Genomic DNA, 16,257 nt, shown 5'->3' on the forward strand with positions numbered 1-16,257 from the left:
AAATCTTACCTTAACTGCAACTCTAACCCTAATACTAACCCAAACCTCAACTTTTACCTTAACCCTAAACCTAGATGTTACGCTAACCCCCAACAATAGGATCAATGTTTATATCACATCCCTACATTTGTTTTTGTGACATATTAATGATCAGATTATCAGTTAAACCCAGAAACCATGTTTGTTAATATGGCGTGAGTTCTGGCTTGTATACTATACTGACCTCTCAGTTTTCAAAAATCAAAGATTTAAAAGAGGTACACAAATAAAAATTAATTCATTATGTATTATTATTATTATTATTATTAATAATAATAATAATAATAATAATAATAATAATAATAATAATAATAATAATAATAATAATAATAATAATAATGCTTTTAAAGTTGGAAGCACTTTTTTTTTAATTGACTAAGTAAAAACTTTTGTTGTTGTTTTAATTCAGTAAAGATTTACAATTAATACTCCAAGGAACTTTTGGATTAAGCGAGAAGATGAAAAATAAAAGACGTTTTCCCCCTGGTTTTATTAAAACACACATTAGAGTGTCAACCAGCGCTGGTACTGTAACCAATATTAGAGCACAAAGGCATAATTATCTTACAAAAAAAAAATGATAATAACAGCTATTGTCAGCTTGCATGAATAAAATTCAGAACATCTCTGACAAAGCCTGCAATTAAACGATCTAACCACTAATTGCATGATCGGGGTTTTATTACGTGTATGCTATTGTACTGTAACCGGTATAGTAACCCTACCGGGAGCATTGCGCTTTTAAAGAGTTTGCTAAAGTGTTATTGTGTAGGTTTGTTAATTAATACAGCAGAATTCGTTTTTAATGCTAAAATGTCTTCTCTCACCAAGGACAATTACCTTACGTTACAGTAAATCAGTTAATCAGAACGTGAATGGGAACGTTGACCCAAAAGCTATGATAGTGCTTGTATAGGAGACAGGTACAGTTTGAGGAAGTGTGTACGCGTATGCGTCGGTGAATACGTTCATCATTCAGCATTAGTCTGTCATGATGTTAGAATCTAAAAAGGATTATTCAAAAAAATATACATATAGATGATAACTTTTTAAATCTAAATCAGCACATAGAATACAAAATAAAGACATAAAAAAGACCTAGGGTTATATATAATCAATTAAATATATATATATATATATATATATATATATATATATATATATATATATATATATATATATATATATATATATATATATATATATATATATATATTGCCACTTTTATTGTACGTTTTGAAGGCATATTTAGTTGATTTAGTTGTTAAAAAAGGTCTTTTACAAAGTGGGGACGTCCACACAACGTCGTTTTTTCAGGCGTTACTATCTTTGTGGGGACATTTTCTCAGATTTTGTCCGCACATTAATACCTGCCCAAACACACACACACACACACACACACACACACACACACACACACACACACACACACACACACACAAAAACACACACACACACACACACACACACACACACACACACACATATACACACACGCGCGCGCACACACACCCACACGCACACACCCACACACAAACACACACATACACACACACACACAAACTACTCTTGCAGGCGGTTTGGTTAGTTCCTCGATGACACTGCGATTTGAAGAAGAAATACAGACAAACACAAATAGCCTTATCAAGATCATTCTCTTTTGTCAGCAGATCTTAGACCCCACTTCAAACCTATACCAATGTGGAATGGTCATTTATAAACAAAATAAAAACATTCTCAGGCACATGCATTTTATTTATTTTTTTGGATAACATCATAACGAATATGTAATAAGGTATTTCAGTATTAAATAGGCGTTGTTGTCTGTGTGTTTTTTTTTTAAGCGAAAACAGATATATCTTATCTTGCCAGTATTGTCATCCTTAGTGCGATCTGTGGTCTATCATGCCCGGGGATACTCAATTGAGCTAGACTAGATTGCATCGCTGACTACACCGCTTAAAAAAATAAAGTTTCGTGATAATATCACAATATATTTAAAATGTCAACAATGAAAGACAATGCTTAGAATACCAGTTAATAGAAACGATATATATATATATATATATATATATATATATATATATATATATATATATATATATCGTTTCTATTAATTGGTATTGAAACGAAATTATTATTATTATTATTATTATTATTATTATTATTATTATTATTAATAATTATGTCATACTTTCTCTAAACAATCACAGCACACAACAGCACGTTACATGAATTGCTCATGGTGGGTGTGGTGGGTCGGGAAGGGGGGTGGATAGGGGTCAGGTATACAGATACACTCTCAGCTGTTTTGATTCTGCAGGCTTTACTAGAGAGGATACAGCTCAACGAATTTAATTCAGCGCTTTTAAGCGCTGAATTAAAAGGCAACCCGCCACAAATCTAAAAGTATTCATCAACAGCGAGGTAACAATGTGAGGTTGGTCGTTTTTAACAAACGTATGTATTCTGTTGTCTGCCTTTCACTGGAACAAACACACACACGCACACACTGCTCTAATAATAATAATAATAATAATAATAATAATAATAATAATAATAATAATAATAATAATAATAATACATGCACATAGGAAGACCCTAGCCGTGCTTCTTTACCGTCTATTTCCAGGCTTGTTCGGGTGTTTGAAGCCGCAATCTCTCTCTCACTGTTTTTTTTGTTGTTGTTTTTTTTTCTTGGAAGATCAAGCTGTAAATTGGGACACATGCACCTCTGTTTGAGGCACTGTGTGGATTTAATTTGGCAGTAGACTGACAGATTTAATTACATGTCTAAGCCTTGAGAATAGAAAACATTTTAAAAAATCTATTGAACGAGAAACGCTTTACATTTTAATTTCCTTCACTATACTTATCGTATTATGTTAAAATGAAGAGCTCTGCAAATCAAACTGGCGTGCTGAAGAGGAATACATATTTGCGATGAATCAAATGCTTTTAATTTTGTATTTGAGTTATTTATTTACTTTCTTGTACCCCTATCCTCAATGTAATTCGGTTCATTAAGGAGCGGGTGGTCACTTAGGACATAACGTGTTGATATCAACACTTTACAAGAGATATATCACAGCTACACTAAGTAGATGGAATTAATACTGTCAAAAATCGTAGCTATCATAAGATACAATACAAAATAATAGGACATTTCTGCCAATTCAAAACTAAAGCTCGCCTGTTGTCTCATTTACAGCAGTTTTACAAACAGCAGAGGGCGCTTTTGTATCCGGACAGAACGACACGGGCAGCATCCTCTCAGTATAGATACTAGCATGCGGTCTTAAAATACTGCCGCCACTACTACTACGATATATGTGCACTTAACATGTTTAAAAAGGACTCATGAACTGTTTGGTCATTTTATTATTTAACTATGTGACTGCAGTAAAGGTTTATCTGAAGAAAAAAAAAATACAATACTACTAATACTACCACTAATAATAATAATAATAATAATAATAATAATAATAATAATAATAATAATAATAATAATAATAATAATAATAAAGCACTTTTCACGTTTTTTTTTTTTTTTTTTAGAATTTCATCATTATATGTAGCGAACAAATATTTTTAATTTTTAAAATAAGGATGATAACAAAAAAAGATGTTGGATAAAAAATAAAAAAAAACCCACAGGAAATTCACTTTAAAACAGAGAGTAAATAATGTAAACGTACACACACGTTTCCAATCTTACACGTGTTCATGTTAGTATGCTGTTATGTTTCTCATATACACAGTAGCCTAGCGAATGGACTGGTACGTGCTCGGCTTTGCCTATTAAGTAAAATTGCCCCTCAATTTGGTTTTACATGAAACCACGTGCCGCCCTGTCAGTTTGGAACTGTCATTATCTGCAATTATTCCTTGTAATTGCCTTTTGGTTTACAAAGCTAAAACATCGAGCGCTGTCACTGATTTTTATCACGCTCAGCTTTCGGTGTATTGTGCGAAGCTTAAATGCGTGTTTCAAAGTTTGACATTGTGTGTTTCACATTATATATAGACTTTGAAAATGTGTTTTCATAAGTCTCTCTCTCTATCTATCTGTCTATTTATCTATCTATCTATCTATCTATATACGTTTGTGTAATTTATAACCTGCATTATCTTATAGTTTATATCGAGAATATATATATATATATATATATATATATATATATATATATATATATATATATATATATATATATATATATATATATATATCTTTGCCCTCATAAATTAAACTTACACGAGGAAATGTTTTGGGGCGGGTAATCTTGTTGTGATGTACAGATATTATTTAATGAATGTCCTTTCTAATTTAAAACGCTGCTCATACCCCTCACCTCAAGTGTGCCTTCCTTTCCATGCAAGCCCCGGAAACAATACTCCAGCGCAACAGCTGTTTATTTGTGAGATGCTGGAAACCTCGCTACGTCTTTCTTGCATCTCAGTGCTAATTCCCAGCCACGGGTGTGTTTTGGAGAATATCAATATGCTTCAACATCGCGCTATGTATTCATTATATAAGCAATTTTTTTTTTTTTGTTTCTTGTTCGGTCACATTTGATTTAATAATGCGCAACCATTTGCATCTTATTTTTGCTGTATTACACAAACAAATAAAAAACAGCGTGTATATTAAACGATGGTGTAAATAAGAAAACGTATAATGATTTTAATTGTTTTCATTTTTGTATTTGTTTGTAAGATAGTCATTAAACACAATTGTGGCAGCAATTAAAGACAATAGAAGGATCACGCGCGGGTTATTGTTGATATTCCACGGGCATTTCATTATTGACTTCCATTAAAAACACAAATACAGTTTCATAAATGAATTAAAAAAAAACATTTATGGAATGTTGTGATTTATTATTATTATTATTATTATTATTATTATTATTATTATTATTATCATTAAGTTATCAGTTGCACAAAGTAATGTTTGCTCTGAAGACATTATCAACTATCAGTATTCTTCGGCAATATTGTTCACGACACATGATTACCAGTGTACAAGTATTTTAAATTGCAGATTTATGCAAGTAAATTCCTTGATAAATCTAACTTGTTTCACAAGCAAGAACGAATAGCCAACATACATAGGCTACATACACACACACACGCACGCGCGCACACACACACACACACACACACATATACACACACACACACACACACACACACACACACACACACACACACACACACACACACACATACATACACACACACACACAGAGGCAGACAGACAGACAAATGCACAGGCCTACATGCAAACAACGAACAAATACATACACAACTAAATAGCCTAAATAAGATCACAACATTCCCCGCGCTGAAACATTGCGCAGGATGAACACCACCACTTTGAATTGATGGCAGAAATGACATTTGTAGAAACGACGGTAAATGAGAGATGGAGGGAGAGGTATGGTGAGAAAGAGAGAAAGAGAAAGAAGGCACAGGAAGTACAGCTGCAGCGTCTGCAGGACTTCAGGAGTTGTAATGTGATAATAGGAACAGCGGATCGGCTCTCTCGTGGCCAATCAGCTTTCCACGAAGGGGACGTTTCCGCGCTCTACGTCAGACCAATGGCGATTGAGTTGAGTTCGAGCAGAGAGTTTGAGTGAGAGATAAGGACAGGAGTGCCTGATCAGCCCTGAGACGAGGCACTGCAGCGGCCGCGCCGTACACTTACTTTCAACGTGAACACTGCTGTAGTGATCAGCAAGGCACAGGACTGCAGCGCCTCTCACACACACACGCACACACACACACACACACACAAACACACACACAAACACAAACACACACATACACACACACACGCACACACACACACACACTGTATATACCTACAAACTACTGCAATCGCAGAAACCCTGTTCTCATTTAAAACTGCCTCGCCTAATTTTCACAGTGGATCTAACACCTCCTTACTACCTTGACATGGGAGACATGGGTGATCCACCAAAAAGTAAGTTTGCTATTTCTACTCAATATAAATGTGTTGTGTTACTTTATGAGTGTTTACTGGGCATACATAATAATACATCCTTACATGACAAAACATACTATTTAGTTGCTGTTATTATTATTATTATTATTATTATTATTATTATTATTATTATTATTATTATTATTATTAGTACTTTGTTAATTTATTGTACTGGCCAGCGGGACTGTGCTTTGTCTTTCCATTGTTGTCAGTGATAGGACGCGTTTTAAGTGCGCTTATTCTACAGGGCTCTCGGGGTGTTGATATTATGAATGTAGGTTTCTGAAGGGATCCATAAGTTTGCTATACTCAATCACGTTAAGACAAATGACAGTTCAAAATAACTGCTTCTGCATGTTCAATTTAACGAACATGTCGTAGAATGGGATGCAATATAAAGGTGTAACTGTTAAAAGTGTTCTTAGTAGTAGTAGTAGTATGCGTAGTAGTAGTAGCATTATTCATATTATTATGATTATTCGTGTAGCATGCAGCGTGGGAGCTGTTGTATGCTGCTGTGTTTTGTGTCCCATTGTAGCACAGCTCTAAAATACTGTAAGATATTGATTGGCGGTACTGATGTCAAGAATTATACTTAGGGCTTGGCCATGTTTTCTGCATGCATTTCACAAGAAACAGAAGGCAGGCTTCCTTTAAGCACCTTGATGGGTGTTCATTTAAAATCTGAATATGTGTGTCATTTATTCTATTTTGTGCTTACAGAGAAACGGCTGCTATCGTTGTGTGTTGGCTGCGGAAATCAGATTCATGATCAGTATATTCTGAGAGTTTCTCCCGATTTGGAATGGCATGCAGCGTGTTTGAAATGTGCAGAGTGTAATCAGTATTTGGACGAGTCCTGTACCTGCTTTGTTAGGGACGGGAAAACCTATTGTAAAAGAGACTACATCAGGTAGGTCTTTGAAAAGTCTTTTGTGTTTTAAGCTTGGGCTCAATTTGATGTTATTATACCTGACTGATGGAATACAACAATACAGCAGCCTTTTTGGAGAACAGCTTTCATTTTGCAAGAAACCCAAAAGGAAACAGCAAATCATGTGTGTAACCTATTCGTATAAGTAATGCAATAAATAATAATAATAATAATAATAATAATAATAATAATAATAATAATAATAATAATAATAATAATAATAATAATAATAAATGTACCCTTTTAAAATGTATTTACAAATAACAAATACAAAAACATCTATTATAAATTAATTACAATTATATTTCTTCACTTCCAAAAACATGATGATTTGAAATAGCCTTTATTATTATTATTATTATTATTATTATTATTATTATTATTATTATTAGTCGTAGTAGTAGTGGTAGTTGTAGTTGTAGTATTTAATTTGAACTTGGAGCATACTTATTTGACAAATTATAAAAACTATTTAAGATAATAATAAAACTATCACCGAGGAATATCACCAAAGACGTCCAATTGAAAGTATATATTACTAGATAAACTAGTAAATAAAAAAGAAAAAGAATAAAAGAATACAAGAAAGAAGAAAGCTGCTAGAGCTGGAGGGTTATCTCCTCGCACTCCTCGTTTATAAACCCAATTGCCAGTATCTGCCGTGCTGTATCCTTTAATCTTATCTGGGCTGGTGGATTTGACAAAGCAGATCACATCGCCCATCGCTTGGCTTGGAACACTTGGCATATTTAGATAATGAAAGTTCTTCCTTCCTCACATTCAGAATCTGGTCACTGATAACAGAACGTAGGTAAACTCGGCCCCGGTGTTGTTTACCTCTAACGCCGGTGGTCATGGCTTGTTTATCCCGTGTTATGTCCACCTGTCAGCTGCATAATTTGTGTATTTCCGATCCATTGTTTTGTTGCATTAGTAATAATGTGGCATAAGAAATGTAAAATAGAGGTTTATTTATGTTGAATATATCTGATTTGATATGCAGACTACATTTTAAAAGTGTAAATCTTTTAAATACAAATGTAGCTAGCTTTATTAACGCAGGTGTCTATCATGAATTTATTGGTACCAGACTATGCCAAGTACATGGTTTAATTGAGTATAGTGCTAAAACGTCTCCCCTGCCTGGGGTCAATGCTGATTAATATATATATATATATATATATATATATATATATATATATATATATATATATATATATATATATATATATATATATATATATATATACACGCACACACAGAATTGAACTTTACAACATACCCGTGAGATGGGCAGACTGACTGTAACAACCACAATACCGGCGAGTACAGTCTCCGGGGTATGTGTGGCACAGTCACAAGTGGTGCTATACAGATCTTCCGTTAAAAACATACATTGAAACACGTGCATCTAAATACTGTAGCATCATCGACTTGCAGACAGAAGTAAAGTTCAATACAAGTTCGTGTGAGTTTATGGGGAAGTCGTAATCAAACACTTACAATAAATAACTGTAGAACTTGCATGTGGACTAAATTAACAAATACACATGGATTAAATCATTGACCTATGATGTTGCAGAAGGCCTACCTAAAATCACTTTCATTACGAATGCGATCAAAGTTAAATAGCTATTATTATTATTATTATTATTATTATTATTATTATTATTATTATAACGTTATGAATGGGACATTATTTTGCTCATGTATATATATATATATATATATATATATATATATATATATATATATATATTCGAAACATAATTTAATGCAGAATGATGAATGTAAGACAGAAACATTATTGAAATACGTGTTGTGCGTGAACTGATATTTGCAGAATGTAATTGGCAAGAAATCGTATACGCATCACGTAAAGTATGTTCACTTGATAAATGTAATCGTGCATCTATTTCTAAAATAGTCAATGGGTTGAAAGTTCAAAGCACAGTTAAACAGGAAATGTAATATGAATGGAATGGAATGCGCTGCCTGAGAACGATGCTTTTTGCGTGATTATTTTATTTTAAAGGATTACAGCGCATTAAGGAGCACATCATTCCAATATATTTGAATATAATACAATAGCGTGTAGGATTGTCATATGTTTGTTGTGCATGGATATTTTCAACTTTTAAATGCTGTGTTGCTGTTTTATTTTACTGCAGAGTAAAGTGTAATATTAACTGGGATTCTGCAGTTTCTCATACTTCTCGGCTCCACATGATATGCACATGTTCTTTGTATATATCATATGCATATGTACATATATCGATGTATCTGTCAATGTGTCTATCCCTCTCTTGTATACGCCACCCTCTGACTTGTATGTCTGTTACAGTACTTGCTCTGATCTGTATTTTCAGTTTAATTGTCCCGGTTAAATGTATGCTCACAAATTGTCAAATGAGTCCTCTCAATGTATGCTTGGAATCTGTATCCATTTTAAACATGGGCACAATAAATGCTAATAGTTTTTTTTGTTTTTGTTTTTTAATCGCATTTATTTCAGGTTATATGGGATAAAGTGCGCTAAGTGTAACATAGGCTTCAGTAAGAATGATTTCGTGATGAGAGCCCGCTCAAAGGTGTACCATATCGAGTGTTTTCGTTGTGTGGCCTGCAGCCGGCAACTTATCCCCGGGGACGAGTTTGCGCTCAGAGAAGATGGCCTTTTCTGCAGGGCCGATCACGATGTTGTGGAGAGGGCAACAATGGGAGCCGGGGACCCTCTCAGCCCTTTGCACCCTGCGAGACCTTTACAGATGGCAGGTATGTTGCGCATGCTTTCCCATCAATAGCAGTGACACGGCGTGGCTACAGTCATTGTAACAGTAGTGCATGGAGCGCTTTACAACTGTAATAGAGAAACTCTTGTTTAGCATTACATGTTTGCATTTTAAAAGTTTCACAGATCGAATGACGTGATGTCTTAGAATTCACTTGTGTTTGATTCCTTTAGTCTGTCCTCTCACTTAATATATGTAGGCTATAAATTATCCTAGTTTTCCACTACATCATAGCAGAATACACAAGCAGGCAAAACTCAACAACTGTGTGGCTTCCACATGTAAACGCATGCTGTACATGCACCCGACGAGTTCTCATGTATTTTTGGGGGGATAAAATAAAAAAGGTTAATCTTTTGTCAGTCATAATTAAAGAAAATGAATCGTATTATATTGTGTACAGTTCACTTTTGTAAAACAATGTGTGTATTCTGTAGTTTCCCTGCGATAAAGTTTATGGGCCCTGGCAATATTTCGTTGTTGTTGGGGGAGTGAGTTGATATGTATTTCGTATTACTTTATCTCTAAAACAGCTTGGTCTCAGCTTTATGAACAAGACTTGCTTAGTGTACTTTATATAACGTTGTGTACAATGCCCATGAAGACACCAACGATAACCAATGGAAACCTGAACAAAAGGGAAATATACGATGTCTTCCAGAAAACACTATACAGGAATAATAGGCGCCGCTTTTTTTTTTTTTTTTTTTTTTTTAAATCCTCCTAGCCAACGCGACCCAAAAGACTTATACCTGGGATGTTACAAAACGGTCAACATTCTAATCTGCACTAATTGTCTTTTAATCTGATCGTGTTTCAAAACGAGTTTGATATCATCTGGTGAGAGCCCACATACAATTCTTACGGGTTATTTTAATTTATCACCAAAAACAAAGCAAGACAGACCAGAAACGTGCTTTTAAACACATGTAATTAAACAGTACAATCATCACAGTCACATTGGGTCAGCTGCACTTCAATCTCTACATTCAATAAAACGAACAGTATTAAATAAAAGGCATATACATGCAAATGAATAGCAGGCAGATTTGCATGTAAGTTTCAATTGTCAGTGTTTTTTCCCCCAATGTAAGCTATGGTATGTTATCTACTCCGTGGATAGCTATTGATGTCCCCATTATGTATTTGGAAATGCACACTCTTGATAGCAGCCTGTATCGATTGTTACGGATAATTACGTTTTTTTTTTGGTTTTTTTGTCTTTTTCTTGTTACAGCCCATCAAAGTAACGGTGATAGGACGCTTAACAATCAATGTATCTCTTTTCTATCTAGAACAGGCAAAACAGTAATGTGCCATGCTACGGTGTTTTATATATACATTTACATAGGTGTAATGCATTGATATGAAAAACAACACATTTTTCTCTCGCTTTTACCTCGACTCCATTTACTAATTGTTTTAACCCAATTAGTCTTACGGTGTGTGCAGTAAATCTGCTACATTACCTTTTGTTTAACCCTACATAATTAATGATTTGCACTATGTTTCGGCTTTTTTTCTAAATTGGCATATTTTATTGCAACAGTTACTTATAAATATTGTCCTTTCTTATAGCAGAACCTATCTCTGCCAGACAACCCGCGCTTAGACCACACGTCCACAAACAGCCAGAAAAAACCACCCGGGTCAGAACAGTTCTGAACGAGAAACAGCTCCACACCCTGAGGACTTGCTACAATGCCAACCCGAGACCCGACGCCCTGATGAAGGAGCAGCTCGTGGAAATGACGGGCCTGAGTCCGAGGGTCATCCGGGTCTGGTTTCAAAACAAACGCTGCAAGGACAAGAAAAGAAGCATCTTGATGAAGCAGCTCCAGCAGCAACAGCCGAACGACAAAACGGTAAAAACCCGGCACTGTTAGTCCCTAGCTCCAGAAAACACTACTCAAACGAAGAACTAGGGTATGCGACCCAATTATACGAACAACACTTGGCATATATTATTATTATTATTATTATTATTATTATTATTATTATTATTATTATTATTATTTGGATAAAGGTAGCAGACACCTTTATCCAAGACGACTTACAGAGTTTCGCTGGGATAATTTCCGATCTTATTTAATTATTTTATAAAATTATAATGTTATTTTTTAATTTTCCAAAATATGAGGATTTGAAAGATTATTATTATTATTATTATTATTATTATTATTATTATTATTATTATTATTATTATTATTATTATAGTAGTCGTAGTAGTCATAGTAGTAGTGTTGATAGTAGTAGCCTGGTTATTGTAGTCGTAGTAGTTTGATGGTATCCATTCTTGGAATTAGAACAAATAGTAGCCAAGGCCGTAACTGACTAAAACAAATTGTTAATAATAGTCTATATTGAAACGAAGACTACTTATAATAAATGAGTTTGTTTGGTATTCATTTTAACTTTCTTTGATACATGTCTTGGATTCGAATGCTTATTAAAAGTAACATTCTAATTAAATAGCCAAAGAAAGAATGCAGTGTTTTGAGGATACATTGTAGATTAATTTCACGACGTGTAAGATCAGGCTATGTTGCGTCCATTCAGTTGCTTTACAGTAGCGCTGTGAACAGTAAACGCGATCTGTGTTGGATCATTTATATAACCCCATATTAATCCATGCTTTTGAGATGGATGCATATTGCAGAATAAACGTGCAAAAATTAGAACTGCATACAGTGGTTCCTTTTATATGAAATCCTAATATAAATCAAACGGCTTTGAACAAACACACATTTAATATGACGATTTGGCTTTGTGTTAAATTAGGTGTGTATGCATCAGTTCCTGTGAATGGGGTTTATCAGTTTTCACTTGCCTCCAGAGATAATGCAATCGCGTGTAGTTCATACCACAGGAATTCCATGACAAAGTACAGTTTGAGTGCGAGTCTTTAATGGGTTTAATTTTGTAAAGGAAACACTAGAGCTACACAATGCGTTCAGTGGACGCAGATGAAACACAATAATTCAATATTTGACTTCCTCACGTTTGGTATTGAATAGTGCGTAGCCTATGACTAGCGTATGAGCTCTGTGGTTCTCAAGCTTTGTTTGGGGTTGTCTGCAGAATATCCAGGGGATGACGGGGACTCCAATGGTGGCTGCCAGTCCGGAGAGACACGACGGTGGTTTGCAGGCAAACCCAGTGGAAGTGCAGAGTTACCAGCCGCCTTGGAAAGTATTGAGCGACTTCGCACTGCAGAGTGACATAGACCAGCCTGCATTCCAGCAACTGGTGAGTGCCAGAGCGAAGCACAAAGCGCGCTGTATATATGCTCATGCCAGCAGTGCACCAGAGCACACACCTTACTGTATACTGCATCCCATACACTGCACAGTGCACCACGCCGGAGCGCATTTACACGTCACACCGGTGTGGAAACTCTTATTATTATTATTATTATTATTATTATTATTATTATTATTATTATTATTATTGTAGATATAAACCGCTAACCACACCAGGGTATTAGAATATTATATTTTAATTTATGTTTACATTTTTGCGCAGTGCCCTTCGGTAGCCTTAACGCATGATGTAATGGACGTTTGAGTCATTGTATTAGCTGAACTGTTCATCAGATAGTCAGTTAGACAAATCTTCAGAAACGTTTTATTAATGTATTATTAAGTAATCTCTGCGACTCCATTAGTGATTTTATTGCAATACAATTATTTTTCAGATGCATGTTTTATGAGGATTCTAGTTGTCTCTCGCATAAACGTTGGATAACATACATTTAAAACGGAACTATATTAATTCATTAAAGTATTTAAATGCCGTTCTGTTTTCTCTTTTCAAAAGGTCAATTTTTCAGAAGGAGGACCAGGTTCTAACTCCACTGGGAGCGAGGTAGCATCAATGTCCTCCCAACTACCAGACACACCTAACAGCATGGTATCGAGTCCCATAGAGGCATGAGCAACGTGGACCTATTCAAAATGACAAACTCGAACAGACTATGGCTAACAATCAGTTCATGGAACCGGGTTGTACCATCACTAATAAAAAGTATCCTCCATTCAACTGCACGAAGCCTCTTTATCCAAACAACCCCTGGTTGTGTGTGTACACTGTGAAGACAATCGAAGCCCAAACCATGCTTCTGTGCATCCAGGACTTCTTGCAAAAAAAAAAAAAAAATTCTGAGAGTTGCAGGGAAATGTGTTCAAAATCTTCTGCACATCGTAGAGATTAATAAATGGACACACCACCTCGTCTCATCATTTTTAAATGGTGCGGTCTATGTTGGAGGCCACGCTGTCAAGTTGGTTACAGCCTTGCCAAAAAAGAAAAAGAAGAAAAAACTAAACCTGGAAGAGGTCTATCATTTCTGCAAACAAGTGGACTAAAACGGACAATCGAGACCTGCAGAAATGTGACGAACGCTGTACAGGATCAATGCTAAAATGCAGATATGCATTGCAATGCTTTTTGGTTGACATGCAACTCAATGCCCATTTGGTCCTGGTTCTATTAGCATGTGACTGGTTCTTGAGATTCTCCGCCCCAAAGAAGGTCGGAAGGGGAATGCAAATAGCGCTTTCCTGTTTTTATTTGAATTATTTCCTTAAAAGCCCAAGTACTAAAGCATTGCAACAAGGTATACCTCTATTTTGCCACAAGCTTCGTGGAATTTTGTGTGTGAATTTGTGTCCTTGTGTCCGTCCAAGAACTTTTTTCCCAAAGATGTGTATAGTTGTTGATTAAAACAACAGTTTTTAGCTCTGGAAAAAAGACTTTTTTTGTTTGTTCTTGTACTGCAAAAATATATAATTTATTATTTATTGTCGGAAGACTTGCCACTTTCATGTATTTTTTTTTTGTTTGTTTTGTTTGCTGAAGTAAAAAGAGAAAGGATTGTACTGTGGTCTTTGAATTATCTGTCAGATTTTACGTGTCCTGTCTTTTCTTGAAGATTGTGTAAAACAACGCCATATGTATATCTTCAGGACTATTTCACAAATAAAAGTTTGACATAAGTCAAAAAAGTGCAATAATGATTGAGTTTTTCTTAATTTGATTAAGCACTGTATATTTTTCTAGTACCTTGAACTGTGTTCAGCCGTGTACAGTTTAACTTTTCAGTATTCTGATAGTAAACATATTTAAGTGCGTTTGGTTCATGTTAATTGGTTAAAAGATTACAATAAACGATGTCAATATTGAATGTGATTTGTAGTGCATTTTCTGAAACCACGAGTTGGTCATACTGTTCTTGCATTGGTACATTAAGTTATAAAAAGTACCGCTGAGCCATTAATGTGTTTTAATACGTCTTATGCAAGAATAACTGAACGGAAAATAGCGACTTATTTAATATACAATGTACCAGTATGTAATATATTTAATTATCATTGTGAACAGCCTGCTGCTAAACAGTGGAAGAGGTCTATTATACAGACACACACACACACACACACACACACACACACACACACACACACACACACGATGAGGGACGCAGCAGACAGGCTTTTGTGGAAGACTCTTGGGGAGACCTTCGTCCAGCAGTGGATTGAAAAAGACTGAAGATGATATATATATATATATATATATATATATATATATATATATATATATATATATATATATATATATATATATATATATATATCGAACTGAATTCATTTAAATTAACTATAACTTGAAATAACGTTTTGCAGCGATTTTGCATGTTGTTAATGCAAGTTGATTTGATTAAAAAAAAAAAAAAAAATCTTATACGTTAGAAGTCAGAAGAGCATTTCCCTGCTAAATTCGATTTGTCTGGATTAATTCAGTTATCTGATATTATTTCAATGCGGCCTACCTAATCAAAACTAATCGTAAAAACAACCGATGCCATCACGGGGGAGCAACACATGTGAAGGATGAAATGCAGGGTGTGCAGAACACCTCGTGACACACAGTACAGCTGAGGGCTGCAATATCACAGGCTGTCACTTCTGTTTGTATACCAATTGAGAGTTCGGTTACAAGATATTCAATCTCAAAATACAGGGAGGCGTGGCCAATAAAAAGATGCAATATATATTTTTATATTTTCCAACAAAAATAATGTATTGTATATTTTCCAAATAATAAATCAATGCATAAATAAACAAACAAACAAATGCATAAGTAAAACATGTATCTTCTATATGCTAGTTAGGATATATATCGTTTAGACATAATTGAATTTCTGTTCTTAAACTGGAACCTATGCATTTGAGTTTAAGAACTATTAAATAATAATAATAATAATAATAATAATAATAATAATAATAATAATAATAATAATAATAATAAAATACTTGACATTACTTTTCCCATGTTTTTGGTGGACCGTCCTTTTTTGGTACACATATTTAAGATCCGTCTAGTTTTTATTTTATTTTATTTTTATTTTTTAGAAATTCATAATCTGTCTTTCTTTATCTCAAGTACTTGGATATGTTTAATGGTTGCCTGGAGGTTGACGGTCA

General features: G+C 34.5%; 1 protein-coding gene across 2 annotated transcripts; it reads left to right on the forward strand.

The window, feature by feature from the left end:
• Positions 1–5,664: 5,664 nt before the first annotated feature.
• On the forward strand, positions 5,665–14,960 carry LOC131701515 (insulin gene enhancer protein isl-1). Of its 2 annotated transcripts, none has more exons than XM_058999961.1 (6): positions 5,665–6,028; positions 6,773–6,962; positions 9,499–9,758; positions 11,357–11,640; positions 12,857–13,024; positions 13,595–14,960. In XM_058999961.1, exons 1-6 carry the CDS (start codon positions 6,001–6,003, stop codon positions 13,709–13,711), a joined length of 1,047 nt encoding a protein of 348 aa, XP_058855944.1. In that variant the 5' UTR covers positions 5,665–6,000; the 3' UTR covers positions 13,712–14,960. The 2 variants fall into 2 exon arrangements, with proteins under 2 accessions (XP_058855944.1, XP_058855883.1); XM_058999900.1 differs by having other exon boundaries at positions 5,668–6,028; positions 11,354–11,640.
• Positions 14,961–16,257: the final 1,297 nt, after the last annotated feature.

Source organism: Acipenser ruthenus, chromosome 1, assembly GCF_902713425.1.
Source record: "Acipenser ruthenus chromosome 1, fAciRut3.2 maternal haplotype, whole genome shotgun sequence".
Taxonomy (NCBI): domain Eukaryota; kingdom Metazoa; phylum Chordata; class Actinopteri; order Acipenseriformes; family Acipenseridae; genus Acipenser; species Acipenser ruthenus.

Excerpts from the sequence above, each read along its gene's own strand:
- LOC131701515 (XM_058999900.1), top strand. The coding sequence starts at position 6,001 with ATGGGAGACATGGGTGATCCACCAAAAA. Across the intron at positions 6,029-6,772 it reads CATGGGTGATCCACCAAAAA|AGAAACGGCTGCTATCGTTG; the intron begins GTAAGTTTGCTA and ends TTGTGCTTACAG. Across the intron at positions 13,025-13,594 it reads AGCCTGCATTCCAGCAACTG|GTCAATTTTTCAGAAGGAGG; the intron begins GTGAGTGCCAGA and ends TCTTTTCAAAAG.